This window comes from Pistacia vera, unplaced genomic scaffold, assembly GCF_008641045.1.
Source record: "Pistacia vera cultivar Batoury unplaced genomic scaffold, PisVer_v2 Contig487, whole genome shotgun sequence".
In the NCBI taxonomy this organism is placed as follows: Eukaryota; Viridiplantae; Streptophyta; class Magnoliopsida; order Sapindales; family Anacardiaceae; genus Pistacia; species Pistacia vera.
In genome coordinates this window covers 274,158-295,802 of record NW_022196320.1, presented here as the reverse complement: position 1 = coordinate 295,802, position 21,645 = coordinate 274,158, and the positions used below count along the sequence as shown (strand labels likewise).

Here is a 21,645-nt window from a genome sequence, read left to right as displayed (position 1 = left end):
TTTAAAAATTAAAAAAAAAAAATGTCAAAAGTAAAAGTTTTGGGGAATTACTTACTAAATATCAGCATAATCACATTTGTTTAATTTTATCTCACTCTACAAATACTCTAATATTAATGTTAATATCATTTTTATTTTTATTTTCAGATTTTTGTCAATATAAGATACAAGATTACAGCAACTGTATAAAAATGCCTACAAACAATTGATACAAGTTAATAGGCAAGTCTGTGTGACCTTTAAGTATGCCTGCTTTGTTCTTTTTTTCTCTGATTGTTGGTGAAATCCCTTTTGAAAGATATGAGTTATGAGAACTATGGAACCGTGAGCTGCATCGTCAAACTATGATATATTCTTCAAGAAACTCTCCAAGGATCGTTGTCTTGCACATACAAGTCCCACTGTTGCTACATGCTTCAATAGTCTCCGCTTTCGGGAAAATTCGTGTGTCTAAACCCAAATGATCCTCTGTATGTGCCATGTATCAATTTAAGGCGCAAAGAGTCTGCAAACTCAACAAAATCAGAATAAAACGGCCTTTAATACTTATGTCATCAAAGTTACATCTTATCACTCAACGGCAAAGGTTAACTGTTTACGGTTTATATGGTCCATGGATTTCTAGCAGGTAACATGCTCCATTATTGTAATTTGGTGTTGCTGGAAATAGCTTGCCTAATGTTTTTAATTTCTGATGCCACATATAATGAGTGGTTCATTTTTAAGCAGGTATACAGCTGCTCATTGTCATATTATCTGCAGCCTCTATTGATGCAAGTCAATGCAGGATTCAAGTGAACACTAAATTTGCAGTAATCCCGTTTTTTATATTCTTAGAACACAATTGTTTTTTCACTAATTCTATCAAACTGAACAAAAACCCAACGCTATAAAACTGTTACGATAAATACTGAAAATTTTATCTCAGTGAAATTTACAGCATATCTGAGCCCTACAGGAAAGGTTTATTGTAAGATGATTCTTAAAAGCATAAGCAAATGAACTCCAAAGAGTGTACTAGAATGAGGTGATGCAATACGAAACTTAGTATCATATCATTTCCTGACCATCGAAGAAGTTCAAACTTACCTTGGTGGAGCTTTAACCATTAGAAAAATGATATCTATTTTGACGAGTGACCTTCTGGGTTTCTTGCAACGATCCAAAGAAGTCAGATAAAATTATTGAATCATTGCTCGTATTTCTTTCAACCAACCATTCCTCTTCAAGATGAACATCAATGTCCCTGTAATTAATGGCACAATCCAAGTCCATCAAAGTAAAAAATATATGAGTATAGAGGACGAGATGGTCAGAGAGATTAAATTTACAAATTTCCAGGGTAAAGGCCCTGTTAGGAAACATTTCATTGAGACTGGAAGATGAGGGAGCAGTAAAAGAAGGAAACAATTTACCTCCTTAAGGCAAGAACTTCATAATTTCTTCGCAAGTAATCAGCATACTTTGTGAGGGCCTCTTGCGCATACGGTCTACCCACGGTTCTTACCGCTGCTGCATTCAGTAAATTTTCCAGCGAACCATGCTTTTTCAAAAGCTTCAAGGCAGTTTTACGGCCAAATCCAGGAACCAAATGTTGGATTCCAGGAACACCATCAACCTCATCACCCATAATGCACCCTACATAATTTATATCTCTCATTAGGTTTTCATACGATATGGATAGAGCCAGTTGTCACAGTGAGGAGAGCAATGGAATGGACTGTCTTGAAAGGAGGTATAGACTTTCAGCCAACAGTTGTAGTATTCAAGAAGTTCAGATTATAAATAGAAATACAATTAGGAAAAGAGAATATGGTTATATATATTCTTCTTAATCATTCCTCTCCCCCTTCATACTTTCTTTTCAAACACCTTGAGAGAATCCTAAAACTACGGAAATTTTTTTTTTTTTTTTTTTTTTAAACTTCAAGAAATTATATCAACTAATTTCAATATCCTTTTTGACGCTTACTCCAGGTTGTTTAAGACTTTGACCAAATTCTGCAACTCATCTACATATGGATCAACACAAAAAGCAGCAATGATAACTGAAACTTAGAACTTCATCTAATCACAAGATAACAACTTGCGCAAAAAATGCCATACAATGATACTAACGAGAATTGATCACCACCAGAAGGCAACATTTCACTTATTTACTTTCTGAACAAATGATTCTCCCACTCAACAAATGATGGTAATTATAATTTAGTTGGGTTGGCTTCCATCAGTGATAGCCTGGGTTGGCTTCCATCAGTGATAGCCTAGGTTGGCTCTAGCTGTACAAGCCACAACTGTTGATGATTGGAATCAACCACAGTACTGAACACCATTTATCATTAGAATGCACATATGGGTAACTTGTATTGAATCACAATATTAACTATCAAAATATGAATATCAAACCAATGAGGTCAATACTTACTAAGACTCAAATCAGAGTGCGGATCACAATTATATTGAGCAATGTAGTGTTTTAGGGTGTAAAAGGACCATCGTTCTAAGTCCTTCAGAGGCATAACCAACTGCACATCTTCAGATATCAATTGCTTAAAATCTTTGTCAGGAGAGGCAATAACCACCCGGTAATCTCTTTGCAAAACTTGGTCCACAAGTGTAGCCACCACATCATCTGCTTCATGACCCTCAATTTTAACAACCTGCAATTCCCTTGCTTTGTCAATAAAGAAACTCGGATCATAAAGGAAGGATCCAAACAACAATTTCATATTTACATGTACGGGTCCATCAACAATATTTTTCTTTCTAATAGCGATGACCCAAAAACAATTTAGCATTGACAACTAATCTTCTGTAATCTAACAAAAACTGATTCTTTTTTACTTCTATTTTTTTTTTGAATACTTCATGTTGTCAATGCCACTGACACCTAGAAGCTATAATTTCAACAATCATCGACAAGAACATCAGGGGGTTAGTTGAGTGGTTTTGGCCTTTGGTTAGACCAAAAGGCCGAGGGTTCACTCCCTTCAGCTCACCTACTATAAATAATCACATCCAACAAGTTTCCTGATTAGCAAGGCTATAGGGCCTAGAAGTAGTCAGTGTAGAACTTTTAGAACGTGTAAGAAAGTTCTAGGGATTTCTGAGTAAAATAATATTAATAATTAACAGGAACACCAAACTAATTTTCTGTCACTGCCACACTACTAGATCCTTACCAGTCTCTTAAGGTAAAAAAACATGTTTATCTACTTTGAAAAATTCGTTCTTTATATCTCACTAGAAAGGAAGAAATTAATACAAATGAGGCAGAACTCAGAAGTGTATACAAAATTGGCATGGAAAGACATAGTATCAAGAGCCGATGACCATGATAGTTATCACAAGTGCTAATGCTCCTGTAATCCATCACCTATTGCTGTCACATATTCCATCAAACTTGTGCAGCAATAGGTGATGACTTGAAACTGTGGCCTGTCTATATAAAACAATCCTGAGATGAAAATGAAAATATAAAAAAATGCTCATAACAATTTAAGTTAAACTTTCGAGTGTGTCTTTCAAAATTCACCATATCATAACACATTTGATTAACACTTATAGACAGACAAATTTAGATTCACCAAGGACCTAAAAGTATATACTTTATAGAATTGAAGAAAATTAACCAATTAAGATTTAAGAACCAAGACACTTCACTCACTGGCACATGGCATTTTCCGAGAACATCCATGATGAATTGACGTGACCTCCCAACATGGCCCCTCGAGAATCTTTGAGAACCATTTAACAGTCCAATGAATTTTCTCCTATGAGCTTTATACGAAGGCAATAATCGTCGACGATGCTCACAACCCCCTTCCCCATCAAGAACCTGTAAATGAAATAAAAATTTCTCATCCACCATCATTTAATGACCATAAGAAAGATAATGCACTCTCAACCACTGTCTAAGACAACTATGAACAGCATAAAAGTACTGCAACTATATATCATACAAAGCCCTGCTCTTTCGCTAGAACTTGTAGAAAAAACTCCCTAATTTGATTCACTACAAGATAATTATCTAACAACAGGAAAACTAACAAGGTCTAACATGCAATATTATATACAAACCTGAAAATTTTACTATACAGGTAAAACAAAACAAAAAGTGGAACTAGCCATATCCAGGTGTTCTTATACTAAAAAATTACTCTAAAAGACCACAAAACATATTCACTAACCACTCGACCCCAAATCTTAAGTCATCAAATTAATACTTGACACTATTATTTAAGTTTAACATGCCCAACATGCAACTCGAAGTTCAACTCAAAAGACTTTCAACTCAGTCATTTGACCTATAAATTTAAGATATCAAGTAAAGACCAAACATTGATTTTTTAAGCATAACAGCCCCCCACGTGCACCTTAAATTTGAACTCAAGACCTTTAACTCTCTCATTTAACCAAAAATATAACCTATCAACTAAAGAACGAACATTGATATTTAAGTTAATCAGCAGTAGCTTCAAATTCTCAAAAAGAACACATAAAAAACGAAAGAAAAGAGCTTACAGCGATGACAGGGTCAGTGTGGCTAACTTCGCTAAAGAAAAGGGAAACCCAGTGGCCAAAGGATTGCAAACTGGGCGTGCTGCCTTCATAACAGAGTGGATTAACGTCCAAGAAGAACACCCTTCTCCTGCTTTTACTCTTCTCTTTATCAATTAGCAACTGCCCACCAACTGTTTGATCAAAAGCCGCACAGACAACCCCCGGTTTTATCTTCTGCGTCCTGCTTCTGGGTTTGATACTTGAAACTGAAGCGAGACTGGGAACGTGGACGGCAACATGCATCATATTCGCTTGCACCATAAAAGAAGAGTGGTCTCATACTACAAGTAATTTGGTCAGTGTTTCCATTTTATGAGGCTTCGGCCATATTAGATAAGGGACAACAGGTAACTGTTATGTTACCAGCCGAGTAGGCGAGTAGTATCGTTACCCGCACTTTTTTTTTTTTTTTGAAAAAAGAAATATCTATATTTTTTTTAAATATTAACTTTATTTACTACATAATTACAAGGATTACAATATATTTTTTCGTTTTTTTTTTTTTATATTTTTTCATGACCATGCTGAGTAAAGTCATGAAATTACGATAAAAATTGCACAAAAAATTTATTTTATTTCAATTAATTTGTATCAGATTTAATACCTAGGAAATTATATTGTAGATTCATAATAAAATCTGTTAAATTTGAATAAGTTTTAAGTTCTAGGTAAGGGTAAGTTACCATTAAGACTTCGTGATCATTTTTCACTGGATAGGCAATTCAATTATGGCATTGGCAAATCTCCTCCTGAAATGTGACGATCCTGATAGTTCGCAACTGTGAATCCGTTACCCCGAGATGGAGACGACCCATCATCAAATGGTGTTCAAGTTTCAAATGAAAATTTCACTAGCTACAGATTCAACAAGTAGAGCAAAAGCAACAACAGCCACAAGTGGATAGAATTGCCTTCCATTCTATACATTGACTCAACTTTCACTAACTCAGAACAATACAACCACCTTCCAATACGATAAGCCAATGATTTTCAAGACAATAAGAATTACAAATTTCAGCATGTATCAAGCATCTAGTTTTGTATATCTTTGAATGCTTATGTGAACTCTTCTTTTAAATAAGTAGGTCCGGGCTTGAAAGGGTCAGTTTCTTCATATGCATCTGGTCGGTAGAACCCTAAGTCATTCACTCGATTGCTCAAGACATGAAGGATAGCTTTCTTCTTACCTCCATACTCATCTCGGTTGCTCTCAACATATTCCTTAGCTTCAGCTGCCACCTCGTTCACAAAATCAAATCGATTATCCTCCGATAGCAACAACCTCTCGATGTCCATGGTCAAAAGCTTTCCCCCTTCCTTTATCTTTCTCACTTGCTCCTCCAAGAAAGGAATTCGCTCCATCTTGTACCTCAACATGTCATCCTTCTTCGACTAGAACAAAGAAAAATCGTCTGTAATCATTTCTAATGATGTGAGAGGAAATTTAACCGGATCATGATCAAATAAAGCATGACAGTTGCATATCACAATGAGAACAGGCATTAGCACAATTTGTTAGGTTGACCGAACTCAAGTTTTTTTGAACATACATATTACATAAGGCTTCCACCAAGAATTTGAAGCTAAATTTATCCTGTATATTCATCAGATGCCAATTATCGCTAAGCATGACAAAAATATAGCAAGCAGTTGTTATTTCATTCCCAAATGCATAATCAGAATTCAAATTTCAACAGAACATGCCTAGATTTCATGACATTTACATTGAGAATTCGAATAAAATTATCGATTATTATACACAGGTTAGACAGTCCTATAGTCGTTCAATTTCATTATCCTTTCTCAAAATCCATAAACATAAATGGAGGAAAACCACACGGAAACCGCTTCTAACCGGTCGAGTTAAATTTTCTGCATTCGGTAAGATTCAGCAAGGATATCAAATCCAAAGTTCTTGATGATAATCTGAAATATGACTCATCCCAACAATTCAAGACAACCAGCACTTAACATTTTCTACAATCTATTACAGCAACCCATTTACACTGGAAACCTCAGCATGTGAATCTAGTTTACCTCTGACCTTCACTACAACAATAGGCACATGAAATTTCTTCATTCTATCTTTGTTTTATTATTCTAGAATTTAAAAAAAATATTACACAATCGTTTTTTTTTTTTTTCAAATCCAGAAACAAAAATATTGTACATGAATTTTTTTTTTTTTTTTTGAAAGAACAAAATTATTTATTTAAAAAAAAAAGCATTAATCTCAAAAAAAATAAAGGATGTTTTCAGCATTTAAAAAAAAATGAAAGAAAATAAGAAAAATATATAAAAGAAAAGAAAATCGCTTCCATTCTTACCAATTTTCTCCGTCGCCCAACTTGCCGACCTCGACCGTTGTTTGCAGCTTCGACATACCTGGAAAAAAAAGTAATAAAATCTTATAAATCTTATAAGAATGATAAAAATATTTTAAGTAATATGAAAAATAAATTAAAAATCGAAATAGAAACCTGAAAATTCAAACCGCTTGAACTTCCTGATCTCAACTCTATCCTCTGCACCAAAAAACATTTATAGAAAAGAGAAAAAAAAAAAGTTAATTTAACTTCATCAAATAATACACAAAAATGGGGAAAAGATAGAGAGAAGAAGGGATTAAGAAATGAGTAGTTACAGGCGAAGTTGAGAGAGAAATGAAAGATGAAGCGGAGATGGCCATAGGGTGATTTAGTGAGACTCAGAGAGAGTTAGAACGAAAAGGTAATCCAAAGATAAAATGTTTATCTATTAAGAAAAATTACTTATTAATCCCTAATTTTTGGAACAATTACACGTTTCACAAATCCACTTGCAGACCCAACATTTATCGTGAAAAAACGATGATACCCTTTTGTTTTATTTTACTTCAAGGGGTCTTTTGTCCTTTCCCTATTTCTATCTGAGTAATATTAGATAATACATTTTTTTATGAGTTTGTACAGGGAAAAAAAAGGCTAAATAACATGAATTAATTAGCACAAATACATATTATTTATCTATATTAATTAATACAAATCATATTATTCATCTATGTTAATTAGTACAAATCATTTTGGCTCTTAAAAAATATAATTTTGAGAAGGTTTAATTCTCTTAAATGAAATTCTAGATAAGTGGATTTATCAATATCAAAGTTTATAATCTATAAATAAATCAAGTTCTTGGTGGTAATTATGTTACGTAATGTTATAAATAAATTCATAATACAACAGTGATATACTACATCATTCATACCACCAACCAGTGAATTTGTAACATATCTGAATTTTTTTTCTTTCATATATCTTTATTTTGATTGTGATATGTATTTATCAAATATAATAGAGTTAACGAATTTTTCTCATCCAAGTAAGAAAGTATCATTAAGTCATTATTTAGGTGGGAAAAAGTTGTTTACTCAATATAATAACTACATGTCATGCATGTATTAGTTTGTAGTACCACATTAGCAATACCATCGTGGTATTATAGACTTCTATTATTGAAACAGACTAACCCTTTGTTGGAAAACAATTAAGAATATTGAAAAACAAATTTAAAAATCTTTTAAGGCGTTGTGGGTGTACAAAATGAGAAAAAATTTATTTATGAAAATGAGTTAATTACACACACTCTCCTTAAGGTTTTCTTGTTTAACAGGCTAATAGAAAAGATGATGTTGATGCATGATTTTGACACCAACTATTCGCACGTGAGAAATGCTGAACGGACTTAGATGTCACACGTGATTATGGGGGTGTTTGATTGAGTGAGGGTTAAAAAACAATGTTTAAAGTGGTTCGGATGCTCAAACAAGCGAATCTTACATCCATTGATATTGTATTAATGAGTGAAGTCAGGTCGCATTTAACGAGCTGATTTATAGCTTAAGAAATACAATAGGGAGAGAGAGAGTATGTGTATTCTATTTCAGAGACAAATTAGCTAATCCCACAAGCAGGAGAGGAGCCCTCTATTTATAGTGGGCTGAATTAAGGTAATGATTACTAAATCTGTGAGTGGGGCAGATGCTGTGCAAATCCTTCTCTGCGTCTCATTACTCATCTGCCCGAGTGATTTCCTCGACTTGTACAGTGATTGGACACGTGGACATTTTCTAGCCTTTCACCAACCTGGCACATACCCACTACACTGGCAGGAGCATGTTGCTCACGTTATCACGCAACGTGGTTACATCTGAGTGGTTGTATAACCTTCTTAAGCTCCAACCACCCATGCTGATAAGGCTCGGCGTCAGCCCTACTTTCTTAGACATAACAGATGATTAGGGTAATAGGAACTTCAATCGTCTAATAACAACAATCAGGGTAAAGTTAATTTACTAATAGTACACAAGCAATTTTATTAAGAGCACACCATGGATATTGGTTAATTGGTGTAATTTCTCATATATTTTTTCTATTAAAACATTCCAAATTAACATATAATTTCTAAAACCGCCATTTTTTTATTTTCTAGAGTGACTAGATTACCCAAATTCCTAACTACATTTATCTCAATCTTTGGGTGGTAAAGCCATAATAAGTAGTTGAATTCTCAATCTAACTATACATTTATTAATTAAAAACAATATCATAAATAAATAACCAACATTTTAGTATAACTGTTNAGTACACAAGCAATTTTATTAAGAGCACACCATGGATATTGGTTAATTGGTGTAATTTCTCATATATTTTTTCTATTAAAACATTCCAAATTAACATATAATTTCTAAAACCGCCATTTTTTTATTTTCTAGAGTGACTAGATTACCCAAATTCCTAACTACATTTATCTCAATCTTTGGGTGGTAAAGCCATAAATAATAAGTAGTTGAATTCTCAATCTAACTATACATTTATTAATTAAAAACAATATCATAAATAAATAACCAACATTTTAGTATAACTATTCTCATTAAAAATAAATAAAATAAACCCTGAACCCTAAAAACAAAATCTTTGCATATTTAATACATCAAATATCAATGTTGGTAAAACTAAAAAAAAAATTACAAGAAAGTGATTATTTTTATCACATTATTAAAAAAAAAATACCCCAAATTTCAGAAATAAAATAAAATACAAAAGCATTCATCACATTCACCGGTAAGGTAGTTGAAACCTCCGCCCATGTTTCGATACACTCTAGACAGCAACAACAACGTTAACCAAAACTCAGCACTCCTCTCCTTCTCTTCTCTTTTTCAAATATAAATCCCCTCACATTTCTCTTCCCTCTTCTTCTTCTTCTCCAAAACACTCTTTCACACTCTTGGACTCATCGCCCATCTCGAACAGCAATGCCTCACCTTCTTCAATCCACATTTCTTCCCTCCACTTCCTCCTCCCCTTGTCTCCGCCCCACCACCCACTCCCAGAACCGCCTCCTCCACCTGTCCAGACCCGCAAGGAGGACCCGAATCAGCGCCAAGATCCGCGAAATCTTCATGCCGGCTCTCAGTTCTACTATGACTGAAGGCAAGATCGTCTCCTGGGTCAAGTCCGAAGGGGATAAGCTCTCCAAGGGCGAGAGTGTTGTCGTCGTCGAGTCTGATAAGGCTGACATGGATGTCGAGACGTTCTATGATGGGTTTCTTGCTAAGATTATGGTGGAGGAAGGTGGGGTTGCGGCTGTGGGGTCCGCTATTGCTTTGTTGGCCGAGACTGAGGAGGAAATCGCGGAGGCTCTGGCTAAAGCTGCTTCTTCGGGTGGTGGGTCGATTGAGGCGGCGCCGAGTGCTGAAGTGAAGGAGCCAAAAGCGGAAGTGGAAAAGATTGTTGAAAAGGTGGGGCCGCCAGCGGCGGAGAAGGAGCTGAAGGTGTTGGGATCGAGTGTGCATCCGGCGTCGGAGGAAGGGAAGAGGATAGTGGCGTCTCCGTACGCGAAGAAGCTAGCGAAGGAGTTGAAGGTTGAGTTAGGGAGAGTGGTGGGGACTGGGCCATTGGGGAGGATTGTGGCTAAGGATGTCGAGGCGGCTGCAGCTGAGGCTGCCACTCCGGTGGCTGCTTCTCCTTCTGGTGGGGCGGCCGCTAAGACAGCAGCTGCGGCGGCAGGGATTGCATTGGGAAGTGTGGTGCCATTCACGACAATGCAGGGTGCTGTGAGTAGGAACATGGTGGAGAGTTTGAGTGTTCCTACTTTTAGAGTTGGTTACACTATTACTACTGATGCTCTTGATGCTTTGTACAAGAAGGTAACAATTTTTATATTTTTCTTTCTTTAGCTATTATTGATGAATTGGCATTAGTTTATTGCTATAATTAGTATAAGAGAAAATTTATCATAAGAAATCCCCTCTCAAGTTCCGTAAAATAAATTAGACTGCGGTTTATAGGGATGTGAATGAAGTTTACTCTTTAGTTTTAAAAATGTTTAGAGTGATATTATCTGAAGAAAGTTTACTTTGGCTCCAAGAATTGTGTATATGTTGAAGTTTTGTTTTTGATAAATCAGGGTAATTGATGAATCGGTATTAGTTTCTTGCTGTAATTAGTTTTAGGAATTTCTTTGTAGGTTTGGCTTTGAAATATAGAGAAACCCCCTTAATTTTGAAATTGGTTGGAAGACCAATTTTCGAAATTGTCTGCCTGTGATTAGACTCTGGATCATAGGGATTTGCAATTCGAAGATGGATGTAAATGATGTTTACTCTTTAAGTTTAGAATGTTCTTCTCTGGAGGAAGGTTCTTTCACTCGAATTGTGTATATGTTGAATTTTTTTCTGATGATCAGGGTTATGTAATGAAATATTGTTCTTGTTGCTGACATTGGTGATTTTGTGTATCTCTGAATTATTAATTCGGTTGTATTTATTTTTGTAGATCAAGTCCAAGGGAGTGACAATGACAGCATTGCTTGCAAAGGCGACAGCACTTGCATTGGTTAAACATCCTGTTGTGAATTCTAGTTGTAGAGATGGTAATAGCTTTACGTATAATAGTAGCATCAACATTGCTGTTGCTGTGGCTATAGATGGCGGCTTGATTACGCCAGTGCTTCAAGATGCTGATAAGGTTGTTTTAATTTACTTATTTTCTGCCTTGTTAGTGTTTCTTTTATTTTCATTCCTCTCGTGGAAAGAGTTTGCTGCTGAATTTTGACAAGTCTCATAATGTATCCTTTAGGCTGACATTTACACATTGTCGAGAAAGTGGAAAGAGTTAGTTGATAAGGCCCGTGCCAAGCAGCTGCAACCTCATGAATACAATACAGGTAAGCAAATAAATTCCTTCATGAATATGATTGTAAAATATTTGTATGTGAAGTTTTTGTATTCATAATCATGCCATTGAATTCATTAGAATGTTTCCAATTTCCTAGGTTGAAATGCAATCTATGATGCAACTTTTTATGAAGATAACAAAGATTGACTGATTTAAGCCCCCTAATTTGTACTGATTTGTTTATTTTTCCAAGTTTTGCTTGCTACTTATTAGTCATGCAGACAGAAAAGATGTAAGAAGTTACAGTATTTATGTTATGTGCATGGTTTCCTTGCCGAAGAACATTTTGGGTTGTTAATGTTGTCTTATAAGAAAGGTGGAAAGCAGGGTGTTCTGATAACTTGCTGACAAGTTTTTAATGTTTTTGGTGTTCATACTTTGTCTTCAGACTTTTCTTCAAACATTTTTCTCTTTCATAAGTAATTATGTATAGGCATTTCTATGAGGGTTGTACACCAGGTATTGTATTGTGCCTTAAGATCAACCAACATTAATCAAATTTACTGAATCTTGTTTAGGCTTAGGTACATATAGCCCTGCCCAAGGCATCCAATTTAAGTAGCTAATGATTATAGAATTATAATTTGGCCTTCTTTAACACATACTCCCATGGTAATTGATCACACTTTTCTACAAACAGAAATGATGTATAGATAGACGATGTTTCTTTTGACCCCTGAAATCTCTTGTATGTTTTGTTAGTTCCTATAGATACTTGGCTATGTAAATAATTGGAGTCATGTGATTGGAATTTGTGCCATGTTGTAGTTATTGGCAGTCAGCAAAATGTAGCCTAACCTCTTTACCTTGAATGTTGCAATTGTATTTTATTTCTTTGTTTCTGGAAGGGGGCTGGTGGGTTAGGAATTGTGTTTAAGTTGATTATAGTCATCAATGCTCGGGTAACTCGTAGATTTATTATGCCTTTATTCTCTTTTCAATTAATATGCTGCATTGAACAGCAAAGATCTCATGTCTGCTGTTTTTGATTTTTTATTGTTGCTCTATGTTTTAATTGATATTTTTTGGTCCAAGATCCCTGGGTTTCCCATTTCATTTTGTTCATATAATCATTTGGATGTTAGATTTCGCACACCTGGATTTATAGCAGTCTTTTTTTCTGTTACAAGCAAAGGCAGAAGAGAGCCTTGGGATTATACTCTCTGCTGCCTGGAAATTTTGTCTGGCTCTGGTGCCATAAGTTTATACCTCATAATGATGCTTCAACTAATTATAAATGAAAATACTGCTTTCTTTTCTAGCTGCTTCCTGAGATGTATGTTCTTAGATCATGGTAGTTTAAGAGTTTTAGTATCATTAAGTTATCCACTGTTTTAGTTTGGTGATTTTATATTTCCATGTCCTTTCTTTGGGTGTGGCCCGACATGAAATTAGGGTAGGGCTATACTTGACTTTTTACCTGAGTAATATCTGCTCATTATTATTATTGGCTTTCTTTACAGGAACTTTCACTCTTTCTAACCTTGGAATGTTTGGCGTGGATCGCTTTGATGCCATTCTACCACCTGGAACAGTAAGTATTTTTCTATTCAAGTGTGAATATGTCCCAATCTGCCAGATTCTCTGCAAGAGGCGGGTAAATTTTGTATGGATTGACTTACATGACAACGTATTTTCTGGAATTTGTTTATGCAGGGTGCGATAATGGCTGTTGGAGCGTCTGAGCCCACCGTTGTCGCAACCAAGGATGGTAGGATCGGCATGAAGAACCAGATGCAGGTAACAAACAGTTTTGTCATGATGTTTTTGAAATGGTTATTTCTTGATTCAAAATCAATGCAGAGATTCTTACCATTCAAACTTGCAATTTATACAGGTAAATGTCACAGCTGATCATCGTGTAATATACGGCGCTGATCTTGCTCAATTCTTGCAAACCCTGGCAAAGATTATCGAGGATCCCAAAGATCTTACATTCTAGTTGAACATCTCCATCACAAATGAGTTCTTCCCTTTTCAATTGTTGGATATCTTCCTCCATGTATGTTCCCAATGCTCATTTTTTCTGGTCATTGATACGCGATCTTGATGGTGTAGAATCATATACTGAAAATTGTGGGATCTAATCACTGTGTTCAAAACCCTAAAAAGAACAAGAGGAGATTTTGAAGTGCCATGCTTATTTCTTATTTTCATTTATTAACAGTGTTGAAATTTTTTTTTCACTTTGATACCATCAACTCTTGGTTCTGTTGTGTTATTAAATTTAGGCTGTCAATTGTTGTCAAATCTTCTTCATCAACTAGGTGAAGCATTAATATACTTGTCAAGTTTTTGGATTTATTGTTCATCAAGGTTAGTTAATGAATGGATTGAATAAAATTCTGCCTGCAATTTGACTACACTTGAAGCATTCATAATAATTTCGATATCTAAATTTCTGCGCTCTCCTCCAGTAACAGTGCTTTATGGTTTAACCCCATAGCATTTGTTCTCATAAATTTGATTTTAGGATTATGTAATCTGATGTAAAATTATGTAGTCGTTGGTTAATTGTCAATGAAATATTATGTAATTGGTAAGATGTTTATAAAGTATATGTGCCTCGCGATATCCTAAGAATCGAGATGTGAAAATTGGCTCCGTTTGTTTAGTTTTTTACAATAGTATTCTATTTGAATTGTATTTTTGGAAAACACGATAGGATGTCGAGAATGTTTTTGATACATTTTTAGAAAATATTTAGATTATTTTTAACTTCCTAAACTTGTTAATTTAATTAAACACTCCTCACAATAAAACTTTATAAATTAACAAAAAAAAAAAAAAAACTCCTCCCACCCAACTATTGTCGGCAGTTGGCCACCATCATCGAACGGTGGTCGGAAGTTGTCGGGTTGGTGCACAATTGATTAGATCTGGTCGGTGTGTCAATCTGACATTTTCTGGCCAAATTCACAAATCTAGCAATTTGTCATTGACGGTCAAGATATTTGGCCAAAAAAGAACAAACCGACTAGATCCAGTCAATCATGCATCGTTACGACAACGGCAGTGGCTACTGGCAAGTGATAGTGGCTTGGATGGGTGGGAGTGTTTTTGCTAATTTTAAAACTTTTATTGAGAAAGGTAATTATTAATGTTTTGAGTTGAATAAAATATGATTAGATTTTGAAGAATGTTAAAACAAATGTATTTCTTGTTTTTTAGGATAAGATAATAGAATAAGATACTGGAAAAAGAGTGTGCGAAACGTAGGGTAAAATTTTATTGATACCGTTGATAAATGGTTGATACTTTGCATTTATGAAATATTTTATTTACCTCATCCTTATAGTAAAGGGGATTGCTAAATCAAGTGATAATTAATCCCAAACTTTGTCCCCTACAACGCAATTGATTTGACAAGTTAAATCCATCATTTGATAATTAAGGAGGGTAACTTTTGTCCAATCTTAAACTTTATGACAGTAATTTGGTAACTTATCTTATTTCACTTTACCTGACCATTCTAAATTTAAAGAGGTCCCTTTAGTTGAATCTTAAACGAGTTAACGACTTTTTCTCACAGAAAAAAAACTGAGCTTGGTTTGATGTTATAATTGATGGATTTATATGTGAATTGTAAAAAAAAAAAAAAAAAAAGTTTGATGACACTTTTTTACTCTAAGACTTTTAAATACTACTTTAATACTTAAAGCACAATTTTGTTAGTAATTTTTGTTGTGAGAAAATGCAAAATAGTCAAAAATCCCTTATAAGTGAAGGTAAAATGGTTAATAAACATTTTGATTGTCGAAGAAGAAGAAAAGAAAAGGGGGACAATGCTTGTTAGTAGTGTCGTAGCCAACAATTTTTACCATTTTCCAATCGATCCTAGCGTTCAAAATCACTTCTAAGATCACCCAAAGAATCTCCATCACCTTTTTTTACAAAGTCCAAGCTTCCATTTGTCGTCATCACTCACAATTTCCCACACCACCTCCATTCGCATGGCTAACTCTTCAAGCCGGATTTCCGATCAATTTCTTTGCCAGAAATCCTCCTAGACACCACCATCACACTCCCCACAACCCGCTCTACAAAACCCTTACCTCTACCATTGTCCCTCACTCGTTGATTGCCAGTCGTGCATCGTGCGACCTTTTAACTTCCAGGCCAATTCGATCGTTTCCAGTGTTGGAAATCCACCCTAAAACTATCACTAGAATCCCCATCCTCCCCTCTCCAAAATTCCTAACAGCCTAGACTCCATTTGCTTGTTGATCGTCGCCGTCCTCTTCTTAAGATCTCGGTTGCATGATAAATTTGGGGTGTGTTTGATTGATGAAATTAAGCAAGATTGGAGGTTGATTTGCCAATTGCAAGCTATTAGTTGTTCTCATTTCACTGTTCATCATTCTCTCTTTTCCCCAATGTCGACGGTAAGAGAAGGGTATTTTCGTCTTCACAATGAAAATCACTATATTTTCCATCAAAACCAGAGATAAACATAACATTTAGATATTAAAATGATATTTTAAAAGTCTAAGGGTGGAAAAATGTCATTAAAATTTTTTTGGTGGGAAAAAGTCATCGACTCAATCTTGAACCTTATGAGTCAGTTTGGTTCGGGGTTAAGTGACATTACTGGGGTAATGTCATCTTATATTACTTGATTACCACGTTTGGTTGTCAAGTAATATAAGATACCNATAATAAAATAAGTAGGGTAAAATTTTATTGATACCGTTGATAAATGGTTGATACTTTGCATTTATGAAATATTTTATTTACCTCATCCTTATAGTAAAGGGGATTGCTAAATCAAGTGATAATTAATCCCAAACTTTGTCCCCTACAACGCAATTAATTTGACAAGTTAAATCCATCCTTTGATAATTAAGGAGGGTACCTTTTGTCCAATCTTAAACTTTATGACAGTAATTTGGTAACTTATCTTATTTCACTTTAACTTACCGTTCTAAATTTAAAGATGGTCACTTGTTGAATATTAAAAGTCACCCAAAAAAAAAAAAAAAAAAAAAAAAGGGTTTTATAACACTTTCCTACTCTCATACTTTTAAAATACTACTTTAATACTCAAAGCATAATTTTGTTAGTAATTTTTGTTGTGAGGAAATGCAAAATGGTCAAAAGTCCGTTATAAGTGAAAGCAAAATGGCTAATAAACATTTTGACTGCCAAAGAAGAAGAAAAGAAAAGGGGGACAATGCTTGTTAGCAGTGTCGTAGCCGATAATTTTTACCTTTTTTTGACCGATCCTAGTGTTCAAAATCATTTCCGAGATCACCCAAAGAATCCCCATCACCTCTTTTACAAAGTCCAAGCCTCCATTTGTTGTCATCAGTCACCATTTCCTACCACCACCTCCATTCACACGGCTGAATCTTCAAGCTAGATTTCTAATCGATTTCTTTACCAGAAATCCCCCCAGAAACCACCATCACACTCCCCACAGCCCACTCTACAAAATCCTTACCTCCACCACCATCCCTGACTCGCTGATTGCCAGTCGTGCATCGTGCGATCTTTCAACTTCCAGGCCGATTTCCGATCGTTTCCAGTGTTGGAAATCCACCATGAAACTACCACCAGAATCCTTATCCTCCCCTTTCCAAAATTCCTAACAAGCTAGACTCCATTTGCTTGCCGATCGTCGCCGTCCTCTTCCTAAGGTCTCGTTTGAATGATAAATTTGGGGTGTGTTTGATTGATGAAATTAAGCAAGATCGAAGGTTGATTTGCCAATTGCAAACTGTTCGCTGTTCTCATTTCACTGTTCGTCATTCTCTCTTTTCCCCAATGTCAGTGGTGAGAGAAGGATATTTTCGTCTTTATAATGAAAATCACTGTATTTTCTAGCTAAACCAGAGATAAACATAATATTTGCGTACTAAAGCGGTATTTTAAAAGTCTAAGGGTGGGAAAGTATCATTATGTTTTTTTTGGTGGGAAAAAGTCATCAACTCAATCTTAAACCTTATACACCAACTTAGTGATAGTGATTTCTTAACATTTAATTTGGCCCGCGCGCGCAGGTTGTGGGACACTAAAACTGCACCTGACCTGCATTTTGATCGAGTGCAAAGATCTACACTCACCCCGCATTTGTTCCCTAGATTTCCGGGTTTTTAACCACCCATATTTTACAGGTCAATCTGGACACTCCAATTCGTACAAGTTAAAATGCCATCCCTTAAATTTGACAAGTTATTGTACTTATTTCATTGTGGCTTTGTATCTCAATCTATGATTATTCGGTAGTTAATTTGATAAATTATTTTACTTATCTCGTGGTTCTATAGTTAAGGAGAAATTGCTAAATAAAGTAATACATTTCTAAATCCCTAACTTTATATTTTGATTTCGCAAGTAATTCAATCTTTAAATTTGAGATTCCAATCTTATATTGGTGGCATCAATAAATAAAGATAAATTTTGAATTGGAATATCATCTAACAGCTTTACACTTATGGAATGACGAAAATATCCATATACTACAAATGAGGAATAAAATCTAAGGGGTATTCTAGTCAATCTACTGTCCTCTCACCGGGTCACCCCAAACAGCTCAACGGCTCCTTTCAAAAGGAAGCTCTTTCTGAAATTCCCCAAATCTGTTCCTTCCTTCTTCTCAGAGCAATTGCTTTGCTCTATCTCACACTCAAAGCATATCTCCATCACTTATATACAACCAGCCATGCTCACTCTTCACCAACCAAAACCAAACACAAACAACACTGACACCAACCCGCTCACGCTGAGTGCAGTTTCCACTCTGTCCGAGTGGTCCGAGTCGTTGCGAGTTCCGGTGAAGTCCTGACGCGGTCGACGAAGATGAATCGAAAACGGAAGAAGTCGGTGCGCCTGCAGATTGAAGACAGCTCACTGATGATGGACAGTGAGCTTGTGCCCTCGTCCTTGGCTGAGATTGCTCCCATTCTTCGTGCGGCTAATTGTATCCAAGAAGAAAACCCTAGAGTTGCTTATCTCTGTTAGTTCTTTTTCTTTTCTTCTTTAAATATCAGTTTACAGAGATTTATCTGTTTGTGTGTATTTAAGTGCAAATGTTGGGTAAAACATTTTTTAAGAATTTCTTTCATTGTGTTGCTGCAAATCTATCTCATGTTCAGCAATATCTATGAGCAATCTACAATTTAAAAAAAAATTAGGGAAATCCAATCAATGCCAAGAGTTAACTTATTCACTTATAAATGGGTGTGTCTGTTTGCACGTATAAAATGTTTTTATGTATTTTTTTTTAAGTGGACAACACTAAAAGTTTAAAGAATAATACTTTGCGTGCTAACGGATTTTACTAACCAGTGTACTAACCTTTGTTAAAATCACACATAGTATCCGTACTATGCGTGTGGTACCCGTACTATGCTTTAATTTAGTACACTGGTTAGTAAAATCCATTAGTACGCATAGCATTACTCAAGTTTAAAATTACTTTAGTTTTTTATTTTAAACTCCTATCAACGAATCTTTTGGTTTTTATTGTACTTTTAATTGACATAAGCACTACCTATATTAAATTTATGAAGATATATGAAATAAAAAAAATATAAATGTCAAAATTTTAAGAGTGGTGAGTGTAATTGACATGGGTGTCGAGAATGCATATCGGCTCACCCTATATATAGACATTAAACTACAAAACTCACTATTTGAATAAAAGCATCCCAGAAATTACTACTTTTTCTGAAAAGCTCTTTGTTGATATAATTGTTTGTTATTATTTCCTCTTTTATTGCTTTGAAGAAGTCTAATGCCTGATAAGTATTGGATTTTACGTGTCCTGCAATGATATTTTATCTAAAAAGTCACTATTAAGTCAAAAAGCAAACACCATCACATGTTTGAATGACTTAAGTTATATTCAGACTTAAAAGTTGAAAAAACAAACAAGTCTTTTTATAGACTATAATTGCTATTAATTGTCTATGACAAGTGTACTAGAAGCATGCTTCTTGTTGTTGGTGGGTAATTTGCTTTACTTTGATCTCACTGTATTTCTTTCTACTAGGCCGCTTCCATGCATTTGAAAAGGCTCATAGTATGGATCCAACATCAGGTCGACGTGGTGCTCGACAATTTAAGACAAAACTGTTGCATAGACTTGAGAAGGTCCACCTAAAAGTTACCAGTGGTTTTTATGATTGTTCTTTTCTTTCTTCATTGAATAATAGTCTTTCTTTGGGGAATTTATGTTATTTTTCCATGCTTGATTTATTGTCTAAATGATTTTTATGATTGTTGATATATATTTATAGTAGTTTAGAAAACCCACTTATGTCAACTCCTTTAACTTCCCCTGTGAAAATTTTCTCTATCTTCAATCTTCAAACCCAAAACCGGCAATTGGCCTTTGGGTATTGATTGAACCTTGATAACCAAATTGAATTTCAAATAGCAATTAGACCCCAACAAGCTGATATGCCCACACCTCAACCCAGTTGATTTACAAATGTCTCTTAGACAAGTGTAGGCCAGTATAATCTACTCTTAAGGTATCCTAAGTGGTCAATAGAAAATTAAAAAATCCAAAATCTTTCTCGATGAGTAGATGCACAAATATTAGCCCAACCTCTCTCACTCGAAACAAAACTTACAAGAAATTAGCTTAACTAAGAGTAAAGTTGAAATATTAACAAATTACTCTAGTATAGTAACTTTGTTTCCTAGCATTAGGAAAAAAAAAAAAAAAAAGTACTAACCATATTGAAGCTAAAGCCTTTGCCTAAGCACTTTTTGAAATGACTATAACAAATTCTAAGGTTGTGAAAGTAAAAAAAAAAAAAAAAAAAGGAGCTAGAGAAGGATTTATTGGAGAAACCCGAAAAACTTGTTGATTGAAAGTTTTTCAAAAATATGGAAACATATGAATGTCCGCGTATGTCATAGATCGACATCTGAGTGTGATGTGGCAAAACTAGCCTTTACACTTAAAATTGTCATGAGTAACCTGTTGGAGAATCATGTGGATTGTCATGTACTGGCGGACATTTGAATGCCTAGAAATGAAAATCCCAATGTTTGCTTGTAAAAATGCAAGCCCTTGGGTCCCAAATGAATGATGCAAATGGATGGCGAGACAAATGTTGGTCACTTAAGGATTTTAGAAAATTAAATCTAAGTCATTTTCCATCCTATTCCAAAAGCATTTGGCAATTTTGAAATTAAATATACAAGACTTGAGCTTTACAAAGTTAAAATCAATATTACAAACATGCAAACGGTTAGCTTTACAAAGTATTTATGCAAATCAATCCTAAAAAAGTGTGCATGTCTTGATCTTGAATTTCCAATCTCCACTTTGAATGCTTCATAACAGCTTTTGATTATCTCTACCATTGATTGTTATCTTATTCATTCTCTAAGCTTATGCTTCATGAACTAAGTGACTAATAGTTTTTGCCACATCTTATTACTTTCCAGGCTCAATATTGAAACTGTAATGTAGCAATGTATCTCAATTCCAAAAAATAATTTAGAACATCCTAAATTTTTCTTGGTTACAGGAAGAAGAGGAGACAATACGCCAGCTTGCAAGAAACGATCCAAGAGAAATCCAGTTGTATTATCAGATTTTCTGTGAGAACTATATCAATAAAGTTGCACATACCAAAAAGCTGTAAGGGTTGACTTTGAATTATTGACTTGCCAATTTAGTATTTATTGTCTTATTCTTTTTGGTTTTTGCTTAATATTGAAGGGATGAGATGGCCAAAATTTGGCAGATTGCGACAATATTGTATGATGTGGTGAAAACTGTGGTGCCTTCTGCAAAAATTGATGATAAGGTTCGATTTGTATAACATCAGTACTGTGATAATTTTTTTAAAAGTGCATGGTTGCATCTGGAAGTTCTAAAGTAGTGGATGTACAACTGATT

General features: G+C 34.9%; 4 protein-coding genes across 4 annotated transcripts; 2 read left to right on the top strand and 2 right to left on the bottom strand.

Moving 5' to 3' along the window:
- Positions 1-85: 85 nt before the first annotated feature.
- On the bottom strand, positions 86-4,907 carry LOC116104878 (5'-3' exonuclease). Its single transcript, XM_031391314.1, has 6 exons — positions 4,525-4,907; positions 3,668-3,838; positions 2,426-2,660; positions 1,416-1,638; positions 1,090-1,246; positions 86-505 (listed from the first exon to the last, which is right to left on the bottom strand). Exons 1-5 carry the CDS (start codon positions 4,822-4,824, stop codon positions 1,102-1,104), a joined length of 1,074 nt encoding a protein of 357 aa, XP_031247174.1. The 5' UTR covers positions 4,825-4,907; the 3' UTR covers positions 86-505; positions 1,090-1,101.
- A 554-nt stretch (positions 4,908-5,461) lies between these two features.
- On the bottom strand, positions 5,462-6,953 carry LOC116147032 (protein PLASTID TRANSCRIPTIONALLY ACTIVE 7; the record flags this gene model as incomplete). The annotated part of the gene is made up of 2 exons (XM_031432461.1): positions 5,462-5,955; positions 6,891-6,953. Coding segments are annotated over 2 exons (399 nt in total), but the record flags the coding sequence as incomplete, so codon positions are not given.
- Positions 6,954-9,672: 2,719 nt separating this feature from the next.
- Positions 9,673-14,091, top strand: LOC116104853 (dihydrolipoyllysine-residue acetyltransferase component 5 of pyruvate dehydrogenase complex, chloroplastic). The gene is made up of 6 exons (XM_031391280.1): positions 9,673-10,750; positions 11,379-11,570; positions 11,682-11,769; positions 13,244-13,314; positions 13,437-13,520; positions 13,618-14,091. Exons 1-6 carry the CDS (start codon positions 9,857-9,859, stop codon positions 13,720-13,722), a joined length of 1,434 nt encoding a protein of 477 aa, XP_031247140.1. The 5' UTR covers positions 9,673-9,856; the 3' UTR covers positions 13,723-14,091.
- Positions 14,092-18,370: 4,279 nt separating this feature from the next.
- Positions 18,371-21,568, top strand: LOC116147031 (putative callose synthase 6). Its single transcript, XM_031432460.1, has 4 exons — positions 18,371-18,738; positions 19,777-19,889; positions 21,272-21,384; positions 21,466-21,568. Exons 1-4 carry the CDS (start codon positions 18,582-18,584, stop codon positions 21,566-21,568), a joined length of 486 nt encoding a protein of 161 aa, XP_031288320.1. The 5' UTR covers positions 18,371-18,581.
- Positions 21,569-21,645: the final 77 nt, after the last annotated feature.

Coding starts and splice junctions, on each gene's coding strand:
- LOC116147031 (XM_031432460.1), top strand. CDS start 18,582: ATGAATCGAAAACGGAAGAAGTCGGTGCGCCTGCAGATTGAAGACAGC. Junction 19,890..21,271: donor TTGAGAAGGTCCACCTAAAA/GTTACCAGTGGT, acceptor TCTTGGTTACAG/GAAGAAGAGGAGACAATACG. Junction 21,385..21,465: donor GTTGCACATACCAAAAAGCT/GTAAGGGTTGAC, acceptor TTAATATTGAAG/GGATGAGATGGCCAAAATTT.
- LOC116104853 (XM_031391280.1), top strand. CDS start 9,857: ATGCCTCACCTTCTTCAATCCACATTTCTTCCCTCCACTTCCTCCTCC. Junction 11,571..11,681: donor TGCTTCAAGATGCTGATAAG/GTTGTTTTAATT, acceptor TGTATCCTTTAG/GCTGACATTTACACATTGTC. Junction 11,770..13,243: donor ACCTCATGAATACAATACAG/GTAAGCAAATAA, acceptor CTTTCTTTACAG/GAACTTTCACTCTTTCTAAC.
- LOC116104878 (XM_031391314.1), bottom strand. CDS start 4,824: ATGGTGCAAGCGAATATGATGCATGTTGCCGTCCACGTTCCCAGTCTC. Junction 2,661..3,667: donor TCGGAAAATGCCATGTGCCA/GTGAGTGAAGTG, acceptor AGGGAATTGCAG/GTTGTTAAAATTGAGGGTCA. Junction 1,639..2,425: donor GCACTCTGATTTGAGTCTTA/GTAAGTATTGAC, acceptor TAAATTATGTAG/GGTGCATTATGGGTGATGAG.